At 45.4% G+C, this 22,826-nt stretch overlaps 1 protein-coding gene across 6 annotated transcripts in view; it reads right to left on the bottom strand.

The window, feature by feature from the left end:
- MIER3 (MIER family member 3) overlaps positions 1-17,794 on the bottom strand; it is a 29,193-nt gene extending 11,399 nt beyond the window's left edge. For 2 of the 6 annotated variants that reach the window (XR_014450773.1, XM_083153423.1), the window contains exons 1-8: positions 17,683-17,722; positions 15,386-15,410; positions 10,048-10,193; positions 5,947-6,081; positions 4,121-4,241; positions 2,734-2,819; positions 2,530-2,602; positions 2,241-2,389 (exon numbers count right to left, since the gene is read on the bottom strand). Coding sequence is in view for 5 of the 6 variants with exons in the window: in XM_083153423.1 (XP_083009549.1) it covers positions 2,241-2,389; positions 2,530-2,602; positions 2,734-2,819; positions 4,121-4,241; positions 5,947-6,081; positions 10,048-10,193; positions 15,386-15,410; positions 17,683-17,691 (744 nt within the window). In the remaining variant the exon portion in view is untranslated. Of the gene's footprint in view, positions 1-2,240; positions 2,390-2,529; positions 2,603-2,733; positions 2,820-4,120; positions 4,242-5,946; positions 6,082-10,047; positions 10,194-11,807; positions 11,868-15,385; positions 15,411-17,332; positions 17,476-17,682 lie in introns of those variants that run through there. The other 4 variants (XM_083153453.1, XM_083153462.1, XM_083153445.1 and 1 more) reach the window with 4 other exon arrangements.
- Positions 17,795-22,826: the final 5,032 nt, after the last annotated feature.

Raw genomic sequence — 22,826 nt, 5'->3', positions numbered from 1 at the left:
ACAGGCTGTGTTTGAAAAAAAGTCAGTAAGGAGCTGATTGGCTGGACGTTTATCTCTCCTCATCACCCTTGAATTTATCTCTTGGGTACTTGTTTCCTAGCACGGCCACACCGATCATGATCGTGGGCATCGTTAGTAAAAATCGGGGGCATCGCGGCCATCGCATGCACTAAAAAAATCGGGTGCGATGGTGCCCGCGATTTCCCATAGGAAACAATGTTAAATGCCTCAATTTACCCGCGATGCCCCCGATTTCCTATAGGAAACAATGTTAAATGGCTCAATTTACCCAAATCATCATAGGGAACAATGGTAAATGGGCCAGAAACCCCCCAAAACACCCCTGAACAGTGAAATGTCCCCCCAAAAGTAGTTTACGCCACCCCACGCGGTACGCGTCCTCCGACCTTTTCATACCCCCACTATCCACGTCGGCGTGGAGTTGAGAATAGAATAGTGTGGCGAGCGCAGCGAGCCACCGAGCCCGAAGCGTGGCGAGCGCAGCGAGCCCGTGCGAGGGGACGCGGATACCTGTGAAGCCCGCGAAGGGACGCGTTTACCTGTGAAGGTATCCGCGTCCGCTCGCCACGCTTCGGGCTCGGTGGCTCGCCACACTATTCTATTCTCAACTCCACGCCGACTTGGATAGTGGGGGTATGAAAAGGTCGGAGGACGCGTACCGCCGCCTCTCGCCACGCTTCGGGTTCACGTTGATCGTGGGGTGGCGTAAACTACTTGTTTTTGGGGGTTTCTGGCCCATTTACCATTGTTCCCTATGATGATTTGGGTAAATTGAGGCATTTAACATTGTTTCCTATGGGAAATCGGGGGCATCGCGGGTAAATCGAGGCATTTAACATTGTTTCCTATGGGAAATCGGGGGCATCGCGTCTGGACCATTAAAGCCTTTTTTAGCCGCCTGCGACGCGACCGACGCGATTTTGACTTTTTTCAATGGGAAATCAGGGGCATCGCGTCGCAGACCACTAAAAATTACACCCGATGCCCGCGATTGTGGCCGTGCTAGGAAACAAGTACCATCTCTTGTTAAGGCTTAATACATCTTCCCCCAAATCTCTCACTTTCTGAATCTCTCATCCTATTAAATTTGCCCCATATGTCTGTTGGGTGGCAGCTGATAATCTTCTTAAGGACTATTGCTGCGTTGTCACGTGGATAATGTGTTAAAAAAAAGGAGCGAGGAACAGCGCCCTCTAGTGTAATATTTAGGTGTAGTTTAGGAGAAATAAAGTAATGCTCGTACCAAAAGTGTGGTAAATGCTCATCAAAATGGTTCGTCTCAATCCTTCAGGAAATAAGTGGTCTCAAGCTCATAGGTCACCAAGTTTTAGATGGTCATGTGGATAAAGAGGCAAACACCTCCCAGCACGCCCTGTCAGAATTGTTGCATGTGCTAACAGCAAAGCTGTGACAGGGCATGCTAGGATATATATAGTACCACAGCAGCTGGAGTGCAACATTATGCCTTCTTAATTGCGTAGGGTTCGCTGCTGAATACGGACTAGAGGAGGAGATCACTACTTCCCAATTACACAGAATCTACCATACATTGGGCATTATGATAAGAGTAGTCAGGTATCATACCAGACATAAGTTTCTGGATTATTGCAATCATTAGGATGTGGGCATAGGTGCGATATATGTTTTTGCTGGTGGGTGCTCAAGACAAAAATATAGGGGAGTGGCTTCATGGGGAAGGGGCGTGGCTACAAAGTAATACCAATTTATATTACGCAGCACAGTTGTCTCCAATATTCAAATTACGGCAGCAGTGCCAAGTACATAAATGCCCCCACAGTGCCAAGTACATAAATGCCCCCACAGTGCCTGGGCCAGCGATGAGGGAGGGGGAGTGCAGTGGGACACGAGCAGGTGGGCCGCTGCTGAGATACTCAGTCAGTGTGCGCTATGCGTGCTGTGCGGTGCCAGCATCAGACTCCAGCACCGCACAGCACACACAGGCTGCCCGGCCCACGTCCGTGTATTACTACCTGGACGGAATACACTCTTCCCACCGTCCCGACATACTGTTTCCCAGGCAACGGGTCCGGCAATGTGGGTAGTGCAGCCGCAAATTAGCAAGTTAATACGGCGACCCAGCAGAAGGACTCAGGCCCGTGGGTACTTATCAATTTCTGTGGGTGCTCGGGCCCTTGAGCACCCACAGAATCGGAACCTATGGATGTGGGTACAGCTAGACCACTGCACCATAGAGTTACCTTTTCATCATCCTTTATAATCATCCCATCTGGAACGCGATCCATAAACCTTTTGTTGTCCACTCTCATAGTTTCCAATAGAAAATCTTCCACTCTGCTCTCTGCAAGTACATCTGGGCTCCAGACTAGCTGGTCCTGGTGTTCATAGGCTGCAAAATGATATCATACACACTACTTACTACGGAGCAGCACCACTAGGTAAGGGAAGTACACATTTAATAGCTTCAACACAGAAGACCGAGCCACAGTCCTCACAGAGCTGAAGCACAAGTGGGTTCCAGCTCCTTACCACACTGATCTGCCATGTAGTGTCCTTGGAATAGTGGGATTTCTGCCTGATGCTGTGTGCCAATCATTATTTCCTAGATAGGACACAAAAAGGTCATTACTAGTCTTAGTGCCAGCATTTTATCTTACAGACACAATTACAGCACATGATGTTTGGAGCTGCGTTTATGGTAATGCAAAAAAAATCAACTGCCAAGAATCTTACCTTTCTTAGGTCTTCCGAAGAATTTCCCAATTCCATTTCCAAATCCTCGCTCTCGTACTCCTTATCTCCTTCCCATGCGGAGTTTGCTATTCACCATGAAAAGAAAAACCAATTGTCAACAACTTAGCACTTGTCCGTGAGGATCTCACTATATAATAAATGTACAGGTACAAGAGGAATAGGCAATTCAGAACATGCACAGTAAATAAGAACGTCCAATAGAACCGGCTTCTTTTATTCAACGCACAAGTGATTCACTAACACCGTGTCTGCACGTTGTGTTCTACCATCGGTGCATGGAGTAAATAATGTAAGTGATCTCAGCGCGGGGGGAAATAGAAGGACTCACCACTCCATACCTGCTCCTCAGTCCTCATAAAGCTTGATACACACTATTAGATCATCTGTCCAATCTTTCTGGTTGAAGCCAAAATCTCATAATGTATGGGCGCAAATGACAATCGACCATTTTCTCCCAAAATCGGCAAAAATGGTCATTCGGATAAATTGGTTACATCAATTGTATTTCACCAATTTCTCTACAACATCCATTTTTCCGTTTTCCAGTATTTGAGAGAAAATGGTAAATTGTGATTGGCTGCCCTACAGTACCAGATTTTCATTCCTACCAGAAAGATTGGACAGATAATCTTGTAGTGTGTATCCAGCTTAACACTCTGCTCAGCACCTCTGACTGTGCACTTACTCTATCCCAGTTCATGCTCTCAGACTGTAAAAGGGTAATTTAGCTAAAGCTTCTAAAAATGAAAGGGGGATGTGTCCCATCGCAACCAATCAGATTCTGTCTATAATTTCTCCACTACATCCTAGAAAATGATAGAAGTAATCTGATTGGTTGCGATGGGCAGAATCAACTTCCCTAGTTCTCTCCCACCCACACTATCCCTGTCACTAATGCTCATCTGTTCACTCTGAACACTGTAGGGACAGACTGAGGGGTAGATGTATAAAACAGTGATAAGGGAGCAGAAGTGGGCCACGGCAACCAATCAGCTGCTCTGAATAATGTTATATTATGCAAATGACTGATGTTACTTCAGTGCTGATTGGTTGACATGGGCCACTTCTCCTCCCTTATCACTGCTTCTCACATCTGCTTTCACAGTGCTGTTAGCTCCCCTCTCCCCACCCTGTGACCCATAACAGCCGGCATCACAAGTCTCTGTGAGTCTCTACATCCTACCCCCCCCCCCCACACACACACACACACACACACGTGTGTGTATTTGTATTGTTGTATTGTAGTTATCCTTTTGTAGGTCATCTTGCATTCATTGTGCAAGCCTTCCACAGCTACCTTGTGGCATCCTTTAAATAAAAGCATAATAATAACAACAACAACAACAGTCTTCAATGTCTCACTTACATCGTAGGGGGCGTGGAAAAAAGTCTGATGTTTCATGTGAAATGACAGAAGGCGTCAAATCATCTGCGGAAGATTGTGTTTCTTCATCGTCGCCAGACAAAAGGTCCTTAGCAATTTCCTCCTGAGAAAACAAAGTACATTAAGATCCAAGACCAGACCCAGTAAGTATCCAATTAAAATGTACGCAGATGATAAAAGAAAGTAAAAGAAAGTAAAAACCCAGAACAGATCTTAGGCCAACAGTCACTGTATACCACTACTGAACCACTTCATGTAATGGTCACGCAGCCCAAAACTGAACTTACATCTCTCCTTAAGGGCCAGATGCACTAAGCTTCAAAAAGTGATAAAATGGAGAGTGATAAACAGCCAGCCAATCAGCTGGCTTGTCTGCCATGTTACAGGCTGGTTTTGAAAGGTCAGGTAAAAGCTGATTGGCTGGCTGTTTCCCACTCTACACTTTATCACTTTGTGAAGCTTGATAGATCTGGCCCTTAGTCACCGGTGTATGATGTACAGTTAAGGAACGCCATTGTCATGTCTAGGAGCCAAGGGAGCTGTACATATATGGTTATGTTCTATAGCAATAGGCCACCAATATTCTGTTCTCTGCATGGCTGACAGACAAGGTCTACGTAAAAAAAGCGACATGTACAAAGTTGACACAAGCAATAGGTCGATATGGCAGTGGTTGACACAAGCTTTTCATGCTTTTGTTAATGTTTTTAGGCTTTTTCATCCTGTACCGTGATAGAGCAGAGTCCATGTGGATGGGAAAGTGGCGGAAAGCCCCAGGCTAGCGAAGTGAGCCATGCGGGGTACATTAACCTCTTGAGGATTTTCCCAGTTTGCCAGTCTGGCCGCTGGCACATAGCCAATTCTCGGGAGTGCCAGTGCCCAACTGGCAAAATCCTCGGGAGTGCCACTGCCTGCACTCCCTCCTGCTGGGCAGCGCCGCTGAGATCTCTGCTGCGCTCAGCTTCAGTCTCTGCCTGGCTCCTACTGCCCGGCCCTGCCCCCCCCTCTCCCGACTGTGTCTGGTGTGACCTTGCCAACGTCATGCCGCACACAGCCGAGTTGCCGGGGGCAGGGCCGGGCAGCGGCTGATCTAGTGCGCGTCGCTGCCCAGCCCCTGGAAACACAGTGGTTTTTTTTTGTCCAGTGGGGAGTACTCCCTACAAAAACACGCCCCTGAAGGGGTTAATTGGGGGTCCACATGCTCCAGTGAAAAACACATGTTGACCGTTTCATGTGCACCTGCCAACCCAGATGCAGCCTGTAAGCAGTACCACAGCCCAATAATCACTTATGCTGGGTATACATAATGATTTGGACGATATCGAGTGCGTATTGCCCAGTGTGAACAGGCAATATAGTTATCGGTGTGCGCAGCCGCAGGTCATTAGTGCCCCCCCCCATCTGTACATGCAGCTCAATCTGATAATATTGGGACATCGGGGCGGGTGACAGCACTGACTGATATCGGTCAATGTGTATGCACTGTATCACTCTCGCATGACACCTTTTCAGTGTGTGCATCAGTTACATTGGCTTAGTGGCCTGTGAGGTTACCCAAACACTGCTCTAAAAGAAAACTAAAAGGGATTTCAGGATTAACAAACCTCACATATGAATTAAAAAAAAAAAAAAAACAATAACAAACAATATTTTCCATTTAATGTCATCTCAAGCACAAACATAGAGCAAACTGTTTTATAATATAAGTGACTACGGTTTGTGGAATGGTTACTACTACTGACTACAGAACAGCAGCAATTAGGCATCAGAGCCGCAGGTTTCCCACAACACCAGCGACAGTCACTTACTTTGTCCAGTGTCATGTCTGGCAGCTCATCAGCGAGTTCACTGGGAGAACTGCCGGCACTGGACCCGGCCATCACTGGATCCGCAGGCTCGTAGACATAAATTGCTAATAAGTCTTCCAAAGGCATGTTTCCTTCCTGGGGAAATACAAATCCAATCTTACAATGGGCATTCATGTGTGCCAGACCAAACAGAACTCATTAAAAATGAACTATACAAAAGGCCCATGAGGCCGCTGCACATATTAGTGCAGTTTAGCGAGAAAAATCCATTTTCAAAACAACAGTGATTTACTAGGCTCGTCTTCATCTACTATGTGACATCCTGCAATGCCCAACTGCAGGGGAGAATCAGAAAGTGAGAGCTTTTGGGAGAATTCCCCTCAAACCCCCCCCCCCCCCCCCCTTTTTTTTTTTTTTTAAAGCGGCAATCAATTACATAACAAAAAGCAACCTGGTTATGCAGTGTAAATTATTGCCTCTTTAAAAAAAAAAAAAAATGAACTCTCTCCCAAAATCTCTCACTTTTGATTCGAACACCCTATTACATTTGGGTCCCCTGTCAGAAAAGGGATGCAGCATCATTGGGTGTGTGGGACCTCCCAGAGAAGGGGTGTGGCCTTGTGACAACCCCAGCCACCTTTAGCATCACTGTGGGGGCGTGTTCATCACTCAGAGCTGCTGGGCAATCCCCAGGCTCATGTTGCTCTATGAATAGATGCCGTGTTCATCACATGCCATCTATTCTATTCACCATGTTATGCCGTGCAGTGGTGATTGTGCAGCTAAACGGATGCGTGGGGATAGTCCAACTTATGGCAGTGTTGCTAAAGTGTTTATTACAGACACTACCTTTTACACACTGGAGGCTGTACTCAGGTGGAAAATATTTGCATGCCAGTACACTGGTTAAAGTTCGGTGGAACATCCAATGGTGACATTGAATAGGCGCCCGTCGCTATTTCCCCTGTCGGAAATAGCGACGGGCATTGAATACCCCGTTATATCAGCAGGTATATATTGGCCAATATGGTGAATTTGATGGTTTAGCTCTGGGAATTAGTGCCTGGAGTTATATGCTGGCCGCACTATAAACCGGAGACTAGAGGATTTCTGCGTACACCCTGAGGGGCAACTACCAGCCATTAAGCATTGTAAAATGCATCTCCCTGCGTAAGAGCCAGTTGCGATGTGGATAACTGACTAGCCTTTGGAACTCATTCCCAGAGCTAAACATCGCGTTCAATTCCTGCCTATGAGACTATTTAGGCTCGCATCATTTACAGTATCTATATGTAATCATTTTCTCTTGCACCCACTGGAACATATTGGTATAAGACAGTGGTTCCCAAACTTTTTTGAATCACGGTGCCCTAGAGCATTACAATATTTTTTCATGGCATTCCCTAAGCTAGCTGTTTCTAATTAAAAAATATAGAAAAATATTAAATTACACTTAAATAATTTGAATTAGTCCTAGACCTCCAAGCCAAGGCACCATTGCAAATTCCACGGCACACAGTTTGGGAACCACTGGTATAGGAGGTGGCTGTGGAACTTGAGCAACTGAAGATAATCTCACTGAAGTTTGGCACCTCCCCCTTTGTAGCAACAAATCTGGTGTCGGACCACTATGCGGCAATCTATAGCAATACATTATTGCTTATTTGAATTGCTTTGGTTTCCTCTTTTGCCACAGTTACCACGGCCGTCAGGCAGCTAAGCACTGACTGTATTAGGAAGGAGAATATGTGCTGGGAAGCACCTCATACTGCCACCCCCACTAATCTTTTTATCAGATCTGTGAAGGGGATTACAGCCACTGTAGGTCGTGAACGTCCCTGTATGTAATAGCAGACTGCACTCTAGAAGCCTAGCAGTTATCTGTCTCACTCCTCTCTCACCAAGCTGGAGGCAGTGAACATGAAGCTGCAGTCTATGGCCAATTGGGGCTTGCAAACATGACTGCATTTTGCCACCAGTACTGAATAAGGGGAAACTAGTAGCACAGACAGGGAGCCATTTATTGTACTGCTGTAGCCAATACTGAGGCAGTGCCCAATTCCTGTTAGCTTGCAGTATAGTCAATGCTAGGTCAGAGGGGGAGGAGCCAGCTAAGGCGGTGGGGAGACGTATAAAGACTTCCATAGATAAGTGGAGGTGGTCACCAGATTCTAACAATCATTTTATAGAATGTACTACATAAAATTATAGTTATTATTGGTTGCTTTAGACAACTTCACCACTTGTTCTCTTTAAAAGCCTTGATAAATCTCTACCCAATTCCTGTCAGGGTTTGTGATCTAATCATTCTAGGGCCTGCGGAGGAGGTGTCCAATTCCTGACAGTCTGGAAAAAAAAAATCATGGCTGTGCCTGAGATGCAGCCCACTCCCTGTTACTGTATGTAGTCTAGTTACTGCTGGGCCGGAGTATGAGAAGCCTAATGCATGGTACAATTTGTAGTCTCGACCACAGGTTCTCAAAGTCGGTCCTCAGGGCCCCACACAGTGCATGTTTTGCAGGTCTCCTCACAGAATCAAGTGAAATAATTAGCTCCACCTGTGGATCTTTTAAAATGCGTCAATCAGTAAAGAGTGCAGCTGTCAGGTGACCTGAAAAACGTGAACTGTGTGGGGTCCTGAGGATCGAGTTTGAGAACCACTGGTCTAGTCAGTGTTGGGCCTAAGGTTGTTCACAGACTTCTATCCTTAATGGTTGATGGTACCTAATCATCATTTAAGAACAATCAATGGTTGAATGAGTAATAACATACCACAGTCTATTAAACCCCTTGTGTTGAAGATCCATTGATTATAGACAATTGATTATTGTTCGATATCTGTCCTCTTTCACTTTTTATGTGGTCTTCCCGCCCGTCGACCCCCCTCAGTGCTACAGAACCGGCGCCTCCTCAATGCCTCTGGCAGAGCATGTAACTCCATGGTAACGAGCATGTAACCCCATTGGCAATGCATGTTAACCCCTGGCATCAAGCAGGAGAACCCATAGCAATGAGCATGTAGGTAAGCGGAACTTATGTGGCATAATATGTAATTACAGTGTGTGGTATTTTATGTAATAGGCATTACAGTGTGTGGCATAATGTGTAATGAGCATTACAATGTTTGGTATAATGTGTAATGGGCATTAAGGCGCGCGTACATTTTCAAGAATCCATTGTGGATAGCAAGACAACAAACTCTGGTCAATTCGGATGAAACCAAGGTGAGCCTGTTGTTAAAGCAGAATACAGATGACCACACGGTCGCTAACCATGGGAGGGAGAGACTCCGACTTCTCTAGAACAGCTTAACTACCAACATTCCCAAAGTGTTTGTATTACAGCTGAAATAGATTAAATATTACAGTAAGGTACTGAAGAGATCAGATTTTTTGGTACTTGTTTCCTAGCACGGAGCCCGTCGGGTCCCATCGCATACCATAACTTATGGTATGCGATGGGACCCGATCAGACCCGATTTTAAACCTTCAAAGACGTGTCCCATACAATAATAAAAAAAAAACGGTCGCATCGCATGCCATTATAATGGCATGCGATGCGACGCACCCGATTTTGCCATTGGACCCAATGTTAAATTGTACCTCAGACCCGATTTCACATTAGATCCAATGTTAAATGCCCCCCAGACCCAATTTTTAATTTTATACCCACCCTGATGGTTAATTATTATGTCAAATGCCCCCCCCATTGTTAACGCCACTCCACGATCAACGTCAACTGGCGAGCCCGCGAGGGGCGGCGTTACGCGTCCTCCGACCTTTTCATACCCCCACTATCCACGTCGGCGTGGAGTTGATTTTATATAGTGTGGCGAGCGCAGCGAGCCTGCTTCGGGCTCGGTGGCTTGCTGCGCTTGCCACACTATATAAAATCAACTCCACGCCGCATGCGATGCGACCGATTTTTCAGTCCCGATGTCATACAATTGAAATAGGGGGCGCCGTGCTAGGAAAAAAGTACAGATTTTTTTTTATTATTATTGTTTTGTTACAATGTGAAGAATGCTCAGTCTCAAGGACCCAGGTTAGTACCCCTCTGACAAAGACACACAAATTAGGAAGGACAGAAGACATTACATACCCTTTCTAAGTCTTCAATTTCAGAGCTAAAGTTTTTGCCGTCTTCCTTCATTTCTTCCTCTTCAAGAGTTCTCTCATCATCATAATCATGTACCAACATTTCAGCCGTAGGGTCAAAGTCATGATCTTCAGATGACAGAGAGCCGACTGCAGAAGACACAACCGAAGGCAAACACACCAGAGAAAAAGACTTAATACGATTGGTAGGGTTTGTTACAAGAACATATTTATGATGTACAAATATAATAAAGGCAAATTATGGTTTTCTATCAAAGTACAGTAAAGCGTAAAACTGAACTTCTCTCAAGTCCTGAGATTGCCCTAGTTATGGGAGATGCCGCATTCCCTTACATCTGTCACAAGCAATAACCAAGTGAGAACATTACGTGTGCATCATCTGAGATGCCGAGGGCACACCTAACAATTACCTCCGCTCAGCCTGACACCTATTTTAAACCAATACAAGATTATAATATTTATAACGTGGTGCCCAAACCACTCCATCACTAAAAATAGTATTGAGTATAAGTACATTATAATTATATACAATACCAGGTGACCTCCATATGAGCATTTATGATCGCTATAAGCATTTCTCTCTGCTTTCATGAGGCAAATACAAGAGGAATATTAATTATTTGACAGATCTATGCAGTGTGTGTGTTGCTCTTGTCCAGGCATTGGTGCACCTGCCCCCCCTCACAATGGGTGCTAGCTGAGTTTAATTTCATGAGAACAGAGCACCGGACTGGAGTTATAAACAGGCACATTCTCGGTTACATTGGGTCTGTCCATAAAATACCTGCACTTGTGTGTAGTCACATGCGCTCCAAGAGATAATGGGTAAATTATTATTATAATTTTTTTTTTTGGGGGGGGGGGGGGGGTCAAAACCTATATACGGTCGATATACCCTAGGTGAAATAGGTCGATATTGAAATGGCTGGTTTATTTTGTTTAGACCAACTTGGTTCATACATTACCATCCAAGTGGGTATAGTTAGATTATACTAGTGTGCCTGAAACATGGTGAGCGCAGCGAGCCACGGCACACTTATTCGCAGTCCATGTCGACACTTGTCAACATATGCGCAGCCATTCGGGGCGGGGAGGGATGAGAGGTACATAAACAGGTAGATGTGCCACTTAAAATGACATAAAGTCAGGAATATCTCAACAACCTCCTACAGCAGGGGAGGCCAAACCTGTCCTCAAGATCTACCAACAGTTCATGTTTTCAGGATCTATAGTAGGAATGAATGCAGCAAGTTTGAAAATGTGACAGTTAGTAATGACTACACCTATGCACCAGCTAGGGGGATTTGGAAAATGTGGGCAGTTGGTAGATCTCGAAGACCGGTTTTGCCACCTCTGGTCTACAAACTCTTCTGCCTGAACTTGTGCGCACTTGACATCAATATTAAATCAAAATGTAGTCTTTCTACCAGGCTGAACTGCCAACCAATCACCTTTAACTAGGATTACTATACTATCCCTGTAAACTGTGACGCTTGTGGCTTACACAGGTTCCGTGGCCAACTAAAACCATGTGAAATGCAGGCTACAAGTCAGCCCGCCACAAAACCTGCTAAATTCACTTGTGTATCTCTTTCAAGGGATAGTACGGTAATCCTACATTTAAGAAACCATAAAAGAAAGCTTAACACACTGCCAATATAGTCTCCGATTTCTTAAAGCACCAGTCTCACTTAAGCAAAATAAAATCAATTAAAATAAACAGAACATGGTTTCACAAATTACCTTCACTTTCTCTGTGTCACTCTGATTGAACATGTCATTGTGAAATGCTTCAGTAGTTATCTATTTCAGAGAAAAATTGAAATAAAAACAGTATTTTCGAGACTCACATTGTGTTCCTAATTTGGTTGTGACTCCGCTATGCTGGCTAGCTAATGACCACAAATCTCATGCACCCACTCCCCTACTAGGAGAGCTACAGGGCAACCTCCATGGGGTCACGCATTTGAGTGTTTCTAGATCTGATGTCTGTAAATCTATTCTTCCGTTAAGTCCCGTCTAGTATAACGAATATGCTATTTATAAGAATATTATTCCATTTACGTTTATTTATTGCTGTACAAGGTTAGGTTTGTTTAGATTTAATTTAATTGATATGAAAAACAACCGCTTTAGAACTAGAATTGCTTTTAACACAAATCAAAACATTAAAGAAAAAAGTAACCGTTATAGTAAGTTCGATCCTTTGTTAAGGTACTACGCTGCCAAGTGGGACTGGTGCCGTTTCCTAAATGATGCTTTTTAGTATTTCATTTATAAATATTTTGACAATGTGTCAAACGATATGGATTCCAAAAAATATATGTATATTTTTTTTTCTCCACATTACACTATACTCGGAGAAATGTAGTTCTGGTCACTGACAGTTTGTTCAGAAATAAATAGAACCCCCCCCCCACAGATTTATTCTGGTTCATTTGCAAAGGCAAATTCCTTCTCAAATGGACAAGACCATATGCACTGCAGGTGGGGCAGTTGTGCAGAGAGAGTTACATTTGGGTGGTGTTTTACTTCAAAGTGAGATCTATATTGCAGTGTAAAAATAAAGCAGTCACAGAAACAAAATAATTCAAAAATTGCCTTTGCGAGTGAACCAGAATAAGGGCCTTCATGTCAGAGGACATTTATTAAACCTCCCTGAAGAGGACAAGCAATGGTGCTGCCCATTGCAAGCAATCCAATTTCACTGGTAAAAGCTCAGAAGAAAAGTAAACTTTCACTTCAAGGTCTAATTAGAGTGCCACCATCTGAGATGGCACACGAGCGCCAGAAAAGGGTGGGCATGGCCTTGTGGCACACCCTCTTTTCATCACTCTAGTTGCCAAGCTCTCATGGAGATGCTGGGCTGCTGCCAAGCTCTCCACAAATGGTTAACAAACGACGCACGTGCCACAATGAGGGTGTACATCCATACACCAGCTTAGCGTGTGATCAGCGAGACACCTCTATAAAAGCGAAGAGGGCATTTTAATACTGTAAAGTTGGTCAGGCTGTGGTACGCTGCTGAAACTGCCTAGGAGGAATGCTACATATACACAGTCATAGTCTATGGTAAAAGCTTAGTGTACTGAAAGTTCTGAACATTTACCCGCTTTAGAAAGTTTGATAGATCTCTTTAATAAAAGGTGTGCACACTTTAGACAATATTTTAAATATACACGATAACGTACACCATTAACAATATTTTCTTGCATATCATCTAGTGTATACATATTATATTGTGAACGCTATGTGCTGCCACCACCCCCTATGTCACCTGTAGATGCAGCTCAACACTGACTAGATCATCAATGACAGCATGCTCCTAAATGTGGCCATTGAACTATACAGTTTGTAGAAATCGTTTAATGTGTACACACTATGGGGCCCGATTCTTGATGCGATGTTCGCAGCTCACGGGGCAAACCTGAATCAGGGCCTATATTGTGTGTCCTGGAAAAGCTCGGGGGAGTTCACGGGAAGTCTTTAACAATATCGTATACAAGTCATCTATTACCAGCTTTAAAGTTAAAAGAAATCCAAGAGGTAAAAAGCAACAGATCAAGTTGCGGGGGTAATTAATCTGGGATTCCCACTGACGGAATGTCCCAACAGTCGGAAAACCAGACTGTTTTCACTCCGTTCACAAGGAACTTGACAGTCAGAATGCAATGTTCCGACTGCCGGAAAGTCAGAGGATTGGCGAATGTGGCCGCAGATTGTCAAAAAGTGGCCGAGAATGTGACAATCCGCAGCCTTTTCCGACTATTTTTAGTTTGTTGGGAAAATGCCTTCAATGCTGTCAGAAATGGCAGCATTGTATAGGCGGGGGTTATTTCCGGCAGGATTGAATCCCCCCCCCAAGATGCAACTTAAGGTGGCAATACATCTACAGATTCATTGTCAGATCTGGCTGGTTAAAACAAAATCCTGGTAATGGATGAGAGCAAATAAAAGGCATTCGCTCACTCTCTTTAAAAACAAAAACTCAAAGATGCCCGCTGCCTTTAAGTGACATACACGCTAACATTAAGGAGATCAATAGCTAACATTAAGGAGATCAATAGTCACACAAATAATGGAAGGTGTTCACCGTTTCATGGCTGGTACAATTTTAACATGGATGTTACAAAATGCTACATATATACATTTTTGGAACTTTCATTTTGCTGGAGTATATTTTTGTCTTGCATGATAAATTAGGATTTTAATTTAATTCACAAAATATTAACCCCAACATTCCAAGATTCTTTGCAAAAAAAGAAATTGAGTCAAATCCAACCACAGACATTTTCCCCAACAATCAGTTGCCTACAGTAATTCACACAAGTAAAGAGGTGCCAAATATTCTTTGTGTATAAAATAATCTTTGCACAAGGCCTGAGGAAATCGATCTTCTAGCCCTATCCTATAGCCTCAATGGAAATAAAGAACTTTCAGACATGATGTATATGGAATATCAAAGGGGTACGTTGGCAAGACAAGCACAAATGTGACACTTTATGTATTCGCTGGTTTAGATAGTGCAGTTCAGAGTTTGTTAAAGTCTTGAGATTTTAATCAGACAGTGACAGAAACCCCAAAAACATTTTTTTTTCCTTTATACTTCCATTATTCCCTTATTAACTTTGATTTTGCAAGTTACTTAAAGTATATTTAAACAGTTTTATATGGCTTGTTTAGATTGATTAAGTAGTTGCACATCCTTACAAAAGTTAACATTTTCAAAATTTCGCTGCTGATACGTTGGGATATATTCAAAGTTTTTTGCAAGCTGTCACAGCTGCACACGCCGTTTCCCCCTCGTTAGGTTTTTGCAGGGAGGTGGAAAATGTGTGTGTGCCCCCTAAAACAGCAAGGCTCGTGGCTAAATGCAACAGGCTCCCTGCATTAGCTGCGAGCCTAGCTGTTTGGTGGAATCCTCGCTGTCTTCTGACAGCGAGGATTCTCCCGGGAACGTAGAATAGGGCGAGCAGCCGGCACGGTGGTTAAACAGCGAGGGTCACTTTTTTTCGGCGATCCCCGCCATTTAACCCACTTTCCAGCCACATTGAATAGGGTTCTTCATTGTAATCAAACAGATAAGGGTTAACACATAACAGCCTGCGAGTTCCAGGCTGCTCAAGAACTTCAGCGAGACTGGCCATATTTTTTAAGTGGCGATCACTTTAAATTTGCACAAATTCTTGAACCGCCTGCACCTCACAGGTTACTATATATTGGACAGGTTCTAGGATATGGTTATATATAAACTCTCAACATGCCTGAATGTGGCATAAAAAAAAAAAAAAAAAGATATTGAACATAAAAACAGAACAAACCTGGGCTCAAACTGTCAAATGAAGCCTGTGCAGAAAGAGAGAGAAAAAAAAAAAAAATCAAAATTGTAGTTTTGATATATTCACTTAATTTGTAGATGTGCGGTTATTGCAGGTTCATGTATTTTTACAACATTACGTGTAATGATGGAGCCACACATGCAGTAACTAGATCAGTGATGGCTAACCTTGACACTCCAACTGTTGTTGAACTACACATCCCGGCATGCCCTGCAACAGTTTTGCTATTTGGCGATGCAGGGCATGCTGGGATGTGTAGTTCAACAACAGCTGGCGTGTCAAGGTTAGCCATCACTGAACTAGATTGACCAGTGTGTAGTAATACCCCTTTCACATCAGCCAAAAATTTACTATGGAGCAGGGTTGTTCCCGGGTTCAAGTCGGTGTGAAAGGAGTAGGGGTACTCACCCGGGTTGCCGGTAACCCAGTAGTCAGGGGACACATACATTAGATAGCCCTGTGTGTACAGTGATGGGGTAGGTGAGGCAGTAGTAAGGGGACACATACAGTAGATTGCCCTGTGTGTACAGTGATGGGGTAGGTGAGGCAGTAGTCAGGGGACACATCCAGTAGATAGCCCTGTGTACAGTGACAGCATAGGTGAGGCAGTAGTCAGAGGACACATACAGTAGATTGTCCTGTGTGTACAGTGATGGGGTAGGTGAGGCAGTAGTCAGGGGACACATACATTAGATAGCCCTGTGTACAGTGACAGTATAGGTGAGGCAGTAGTCAGGGGACACATACATTAGATAGCCGTGTGTACAGTGACAGTATAGGTGAGGCAGTAGTCAGAGGACACATACAGTAGATAGCCCTGTGTGTACAGTGATGGGGTAGGTGAGGCAGTAGTCAGAGGACACATACAGTAGATAGCCCTGTGTGTACAGTGATGGGGTAGGTGAGGCAGTAGTCAGGGGACACATACAGTATAGGCGAGGCAGTAGTCAGGGGACACATACATTAGATAGCCCTGTGTGTACAGTGACAGTATAGGTGAGGCAGTAGTCGGGGGACACATACAGTAGATAGCCCTGTGTGTACAGTGATGGGGTAGGTTAGGTAGTAGTCAGGGGACACATACATTAGATAGCCCTGTGTGTACAGTGATGGGGTAGGTTAGGTAGTAGTCAGAGGACACATACAGTAGATAGCCCTGTGTGTACAGTGATGGGGTAGGTGAGGCAGTAGTCAGGGGACACATACAGTATAGGCGAGGCAGTAGTCAGGGGACACATACATTAGATAGCCCTGTGTGTACAGTGACAGTATAGGTGAGGCAGTAGTCGGGGGACACATACAGTAGATAGCCCTGTGTGTACAGTGATGGGGTAGGTTAGGTAGTAGTCAGGGGACACATACATTAGATAGCCCTGTGTGTACAGTGATGGGGTAGGTGAGGCAGTAGTCAGGGGACACATACAGTAGATAGCCCTGTGTGTACAGTGATGGGGTAGGTGAGGCAGTAGTCAGGGGACACATACAGTATAGGCGAGGCAGTAGTCAGGGGACACATACATTAGATAGCCCTGTGTGTACAGTGACAGTATAGGTGAGGCAGTAGTCGGGGGACACATACAGTAGATAGCCCTGTGTGTACAGTGATGGGGTAGGTTAGGTAGTCGTCAGGGGACACAAACATTAGATAGCCCTGTGTGTACAGTGATGGGGTAGGTGAGGCAGTAGTCAGGGGACAAATACAGTAGATAGCCCTGTGTGTACAGTGATGGGGTAGGTGAGGCAGTAGTCAGGGGACACATACATTAGTTAGCACTGGGTACAGAGAAGATGGGGCAGTTGGGATATTGGCCCTGTTTGCAGTGATGGGACAGGTTGGGTACCGTTCCCGTGTGTGCAGTGCCGAGGCCGTTGGAGCACTGACCAAAGCACACACGCAGCCGACCAGGGCTATGACAGAGAGTCACTGACCATCGTATAATACACTCGGTATTACGAGGACGAAGAGTGGGACGGAGGAGACAGTGGTAACCGGGTTCACCGAGCTCTCCCATCGGACAGCGACACCGGAAACTCCCGGCCTGGCCGCCGCCTATCAGTTCCCGGTCCCACCCCCGCCCCGGACAGTCCGTTCCCTCCCGCGGCCTACGAGCTATTTTCAGGGCGTGTGGCGGCTCCCCCGTCCCCTGACTTCCCATGCTGGTAGATCGGACTGTGAGCTAAAGAATGTGAGAGGAACTGTCCGGTTTCGGGGCCTCCCGATCCCGGGATTTCCCAGGGAACAGTCCCTCCCCCCGCTCCGGCCCGGTTTTCTCGCTTACCTCCGCCATATTGGTACCTCTTGGCGAACGAGCTGCAACTGCGCAAAGTACCCGGATGGAAAGAGCCAGCCAATCAAAGAGCGCCTAGCCAGAGGTGTCCGGAGGCCTAGAGAATGGGGCGGGGCCTGAAGCTGTGGACCAGGAGGGGGAGGAGTTACCTGGTCATAATCATAAATAAAGCCAGAACCATCTCTGCCAGTTTATCCTGTCATTTAGTCTATCTATATATCTATATATATTATATGTATAGATATATATATCTATATATAGATATATATCTATATAGATATCTATATAGATATATATATCTATATAGATATAGATATATATCTATATAGATATATATCTATAGATATATATCTATATATAGATATATATCTATAGACATATACCTATAGATCTACAGATCTATATATATATATATATATATATAATGAACAAAAATGCTGTGTGTGTGTGTGTGTGTGTGTGTGTGTGTGTATATATACACACAATACAGCATTCTGCTATATGTTATTTGTATATATGTACATTTACTGTACATATTCTTATATTATATAACTTGTCATATACAGTATACAACACTGTGCTCATGTATCTATGGGGCAGATGTATTAAGCTTTAACCAGAGATAAATGTAAAGGTGATAAGGAGAGATAAATGCCCAGCCAATCACCTGCTAACTGACACGTTACAGCCTGTGTTTGAAAAAAAGTCAGTAAGGAGCCGATTGGCTGGACGTTTATCTCTCCTTATCACCCTTGCATTTATCTCTTGTTAAGGCTTAATACATCTGCCCCAATGTGTGTAAAGTGCAATGGAATATGCTGCGCTATATAAATAAATAAATAAAATGTATGTATGGAGAGGAGAGGAGAGGAGAGGAGAAGAGAGAGAGAGAGAGAGAGAGAGAGAGAGAGAATTGTTGTTCATGGTATATTTATATAAGTATAATTACTGCACATCTCTTATGGTATATCTTGTTATATACCTAGCACTAGTAAACATATATATGTTGCCGGTATGCAGTGCTTAGCACTTACCAAAAGTGGTCCAAGGAAGTACTACCAGAGAACTGATGAAAGGGTTATAGCATCAGGGCCGGCGCCACCACTAGGCAAGGTTAGGCATTTGCCTAGGGCGCCGGCCACTAGGGGGCGGTAGTGAGCTGCAGCCGGGGAGAAGCAGCAGCCAGCAGGAAGCTATGCCCAGAGAAGCTGCCATGCCTGCAGAGGAAACAAGCAAGCAGCTATTTGTGAGTAACCCCGCCAGAGCCCGCCCGCCCGCATACTAGCCAGCTGCTGCGCTGACAGACAGTTCCGAATCCCCAGTTATCAGGCCTGCCTGCTACAGCGGGAAACTTCGTAGCCCCTGTCAGTCAGTCAACTGCCTGTCAGCGTTGATCCCCTGCCCGCCTCCCCACCCTGGATGGTCTGGACCGGACTTTGGCGGGTGGAAGAGCCGCCGCCGCCCGACCGCCCAGCTACATAGTGAGTGTGTTTCACTAAGTAGCTGGGCTGGCGGGCGCTCCTCCACCCGCCGGAGTCAGTACATTGCTCTGCCGCCCGCTCGTGTGTGTCGGTGTCCAGTCCAGACCGTCCAGGGTGGGGAGGCGGGCAGGGGATTAAGTAACGCTGACAGGCAGTTGACTGACTGACAGGGGTGACAAAGTTTCCCGCTGTAGCAGGCAGGCCTGATAACTGGGGATTCAGAACTGTCTGTCAGCGCAGCGGCTAGCTGGTACACGGGCAAGCAGTCCCCTGCACCCTCGGTAGTTTCATTACTTTATTAATTATAGAGCCTGGTGGGGGTAGCGTCTACGCGCCATGCAGTTGGAGCCTGGAGCCAGGCAAGGGGGGGGGGGGGGGGGGGCGGTGTCCTGCAGGTTTGCCTAGGGCACCTAGATGCCTTGCACCGGCCCTGTATAGCATACTTCCCAACTGTCCCGATTACAGCTGGACAGTCCCGCTATTTGGAGACTGTCCTGCTGTCCCGCCCACAGGTGACAGGGGCAAACGCAGGATTTTCAGAAGGGGGTTTCCAGAGAGGGGCGGAGCAAAGAGCGGAGATGGACACTTAGTTGACCCAGTATATGCCGGGTCAGTTAAAGTATTATAGATAGACCAAAAGTATATAAGTAATAATAATTATATACACATATATATATATATATATATATATATATATATATATATACATAACAACTAGGGAAGCCAATCCCAGAGCATTTTTTCAATCCCGGAATTCGGGATTGAAAAATGCCCAATCCCGGGATTCCCGGGATCCCGGGTTTGGCTTCCCTAATTAAAAAAAACCGCCCTGGCCGCTCCGCATATTTACTTACATGTGCAGTGCGGCCGGGCGGGTGTTCGGTGAAGCTGGGAGGGTGGGCGGTCCATTGCTGGAGCCGGGCGGGAGGCGGCCACTTCACTTCCGGAGCCGGGCAGGGAGGTGTGCGGGCGGCCGGGCGATGACAGGACGGGGCTGCGCAGCTTCTTGGCCTGCGCAGCGTGACCTCTGGCCTCGTCACGCTGCGCAGAGCCACAACGCCGGGACGGGAGTAGCCGGGCAGCGTCTGAGCACTTGCTCAGACGCTGCCGGCATTAGACTGCGCATGCGCAGTCTAATCCCGAAATCCCGGGATTGGAAACTCCAATCCCGGGATTGAAATCCCGGCGTTTTAGGGGCCAAATCCCGGGATCCCGCCGATCCCGATCCCGGGATTGGCCACCCTAATAACAACAGTGTAGCCCCCTGGGCCTAGCAATGTATTGGGGCCCCTACCTATTCTCCAGCGGTGGGGGTGGGGGGTGCTATGAGCGGAAGCTTTGATGTCCCACAGGTGGTAGGTGGTATTATATCAACCGCTCAGCATGTAGGGCCTGGATCAGTAATTTTAACTAATTACCCCTTTACTGCACAGATGGTGGAAGATGAGGTGGGAGAAGGGGGCATTGGGCTGAACGAAGGGGTCCTGATACATAACTTCCAGGGTGGTAGAGGATGTTTAATATGCAGAGGAGGGGTGTATAGTGGAGTGGGCTTATTATTCATAATTTTCTGGTGGGAGGACAGCTTGCTTGACCAGATATCTCCAGTTCCCTAGATTCCTTAGCTTTTAATTGAATTAAAAACTAGAGAATCTCACCTACCAAATGGTACTGGGGACTAGGGGATTAGAGTTCAGGAGGCAGAGCATGCCAACGAGTATATAAAACTACATATCAGGTGTGTGGAGCTGGAGCAGTAACCAGCTGCTGGAAGGCTGATATCTATGGTTCTGGGCACAGTAGAGACAAGCTACTAGTGTCCATCACAGGGGAACAGTCTCAGCTTTTGGAATATACCCTCAGAAAAACTCTAATGCTGGGTACACACCAAAACGATTTGGGCACAATCCCATCAATCTGGATCCAATTCAGACCGATTGGATGCAGATTGGGTCAAAATCGTTTGGTTGGATCCGATTCCGATCCTACCTGCTGCAGGTAGGATCTGTATAAAATCCATTCATCTGAATACAGATGTGATCGGATTGGGATCGGATCGTATGCAAATCGGATTGCACGATTTGCATACGATTTGCATATGATTTGCATCCAACCCTAATTGTTTTGGTGTGTACCCAGCATTACTGAAAGTGTTTTTTTTTTCTTGTGTTTGCGAAGAGGCAAACCAAGGACAGTAAACGCTTTGTGGGCGCACTCTTTTATTAAATAATAATTTAGATTCTGTATAATGAAATTATTTTAAAACTTAGCTTTTATTAAGAACTAGCTTAGAAAAAATTGGGCGCAATGGGAATTTTAGTTTATACAATGTCGATTTTGTTGTGTGGTCATATATAAAGAGTAATTAGATATTATTATCAAAAAAAAATCAAATTACACCACACCTTTTATGTATCATTTACTGCATGTAATCAACTCAGGTATATGGACCTGAGTGACAGTAGGCTGCAAAAATGAGTTAATCCCCAGGGGTAGGGATTTTTTCAAGGGGGATTAGGCTGCCCCACGTCACTTGTATATCAAAATTGTTATGCCTAATGGCTAATCTCAGGACACAGATAGTAGGCGGCTCCAAAGCTGCTTGTCTAGTGATCGTGCATCCCCAAATGGGTAATACCACACCTGGACTTCTCCAGGGGTCTCCTACCTGGATACTGCCCAGGCCCTTCACTGCTTGGCTTCCAAGTTCAGAAGGGTTTTGGGCAGGCCAGTGAGGTATGGTGGTATAAAAGGTAGGGGTGCACGTCACAGACAGCTGCTCCAGTTGACTATCAGTATCATAGATAATTACACAGAATTGTGATTTTAGAACGCAACTCAAACAGTAATAGCATAGTATAGTTAAATTGGTAATGACAAAAATGGATATTATAGCACCGTGCTGACGCGTATATTGTACCTTGATGGTATCCAAAAAATGACAGTTGAAAGGCTGGTATAGCGTAATAAACTTAATTAGGGTCAAATACACACAGTCGCACTTGTGAACAGTTCATCTGAGTTGAAATTCCAAGTTTTGATAACCGAGAGAACACACTTCCTAACAGTGTAATAAGAAAGCTCTTAGGCTGAGTGATGTTTTACAACTGTTAGTAATACCAATCTTACTGATCAAATTGTGTTATTCTGAGTAGCTCCGTTACACCAATGTAGCCAACTGGATAGTTTTTGATATAAATCAATCTATTTCAATTACATCCTCCCCATAGTGAATGCTGCAGGCAATCTCTATCGCAGAGTGTGGTAGGTGCGCTATGCTTATTGCAACTTAAACACCTCAAATAGGTAACTGGGTCATTAGCATATTGAGCACAACCGGGATAGTGAGGGTACATATATTGGGGAGCAGAGCTCAGAGGCAGTGCCGTCCTAGATTACTCCCGTACCTGAGCCTGCTGAGATCCCAGCAGGTAGCGGTGATGTCCTGCGCTGCGCTTGTGTGGTTTGGATGGGGCATGAAGAAGCCTGTCGTAGGCGAAACACGTGTCCAGCGGCACCCACGTCATTCTCCACGACCAACAGTAGGACGACTCCAAGCCAGCCTCCCCGACCAGCCCCCCGCAGGACTTGCTGCACAGCTGTGTGCCGGCTGAGACGGACGTCACTCAGCCCCATCCAAACCACACAAGCGCA

Source organism: Crinia signifera, chromosome 1 (assembly GCF_055691185.1).
Source record: "Crinia signifera chromosome 1, ASM5569118v1, whole genome shotgun sequence".
NCBI lineage: Eukaryota > Metazoa > Chordata > Amphibia > Anura > Myobatrachidae > Crinia > Crinia signifera.
This window is presented reverse-complemented; position numbering and strand designations above follow the sequence as displayed.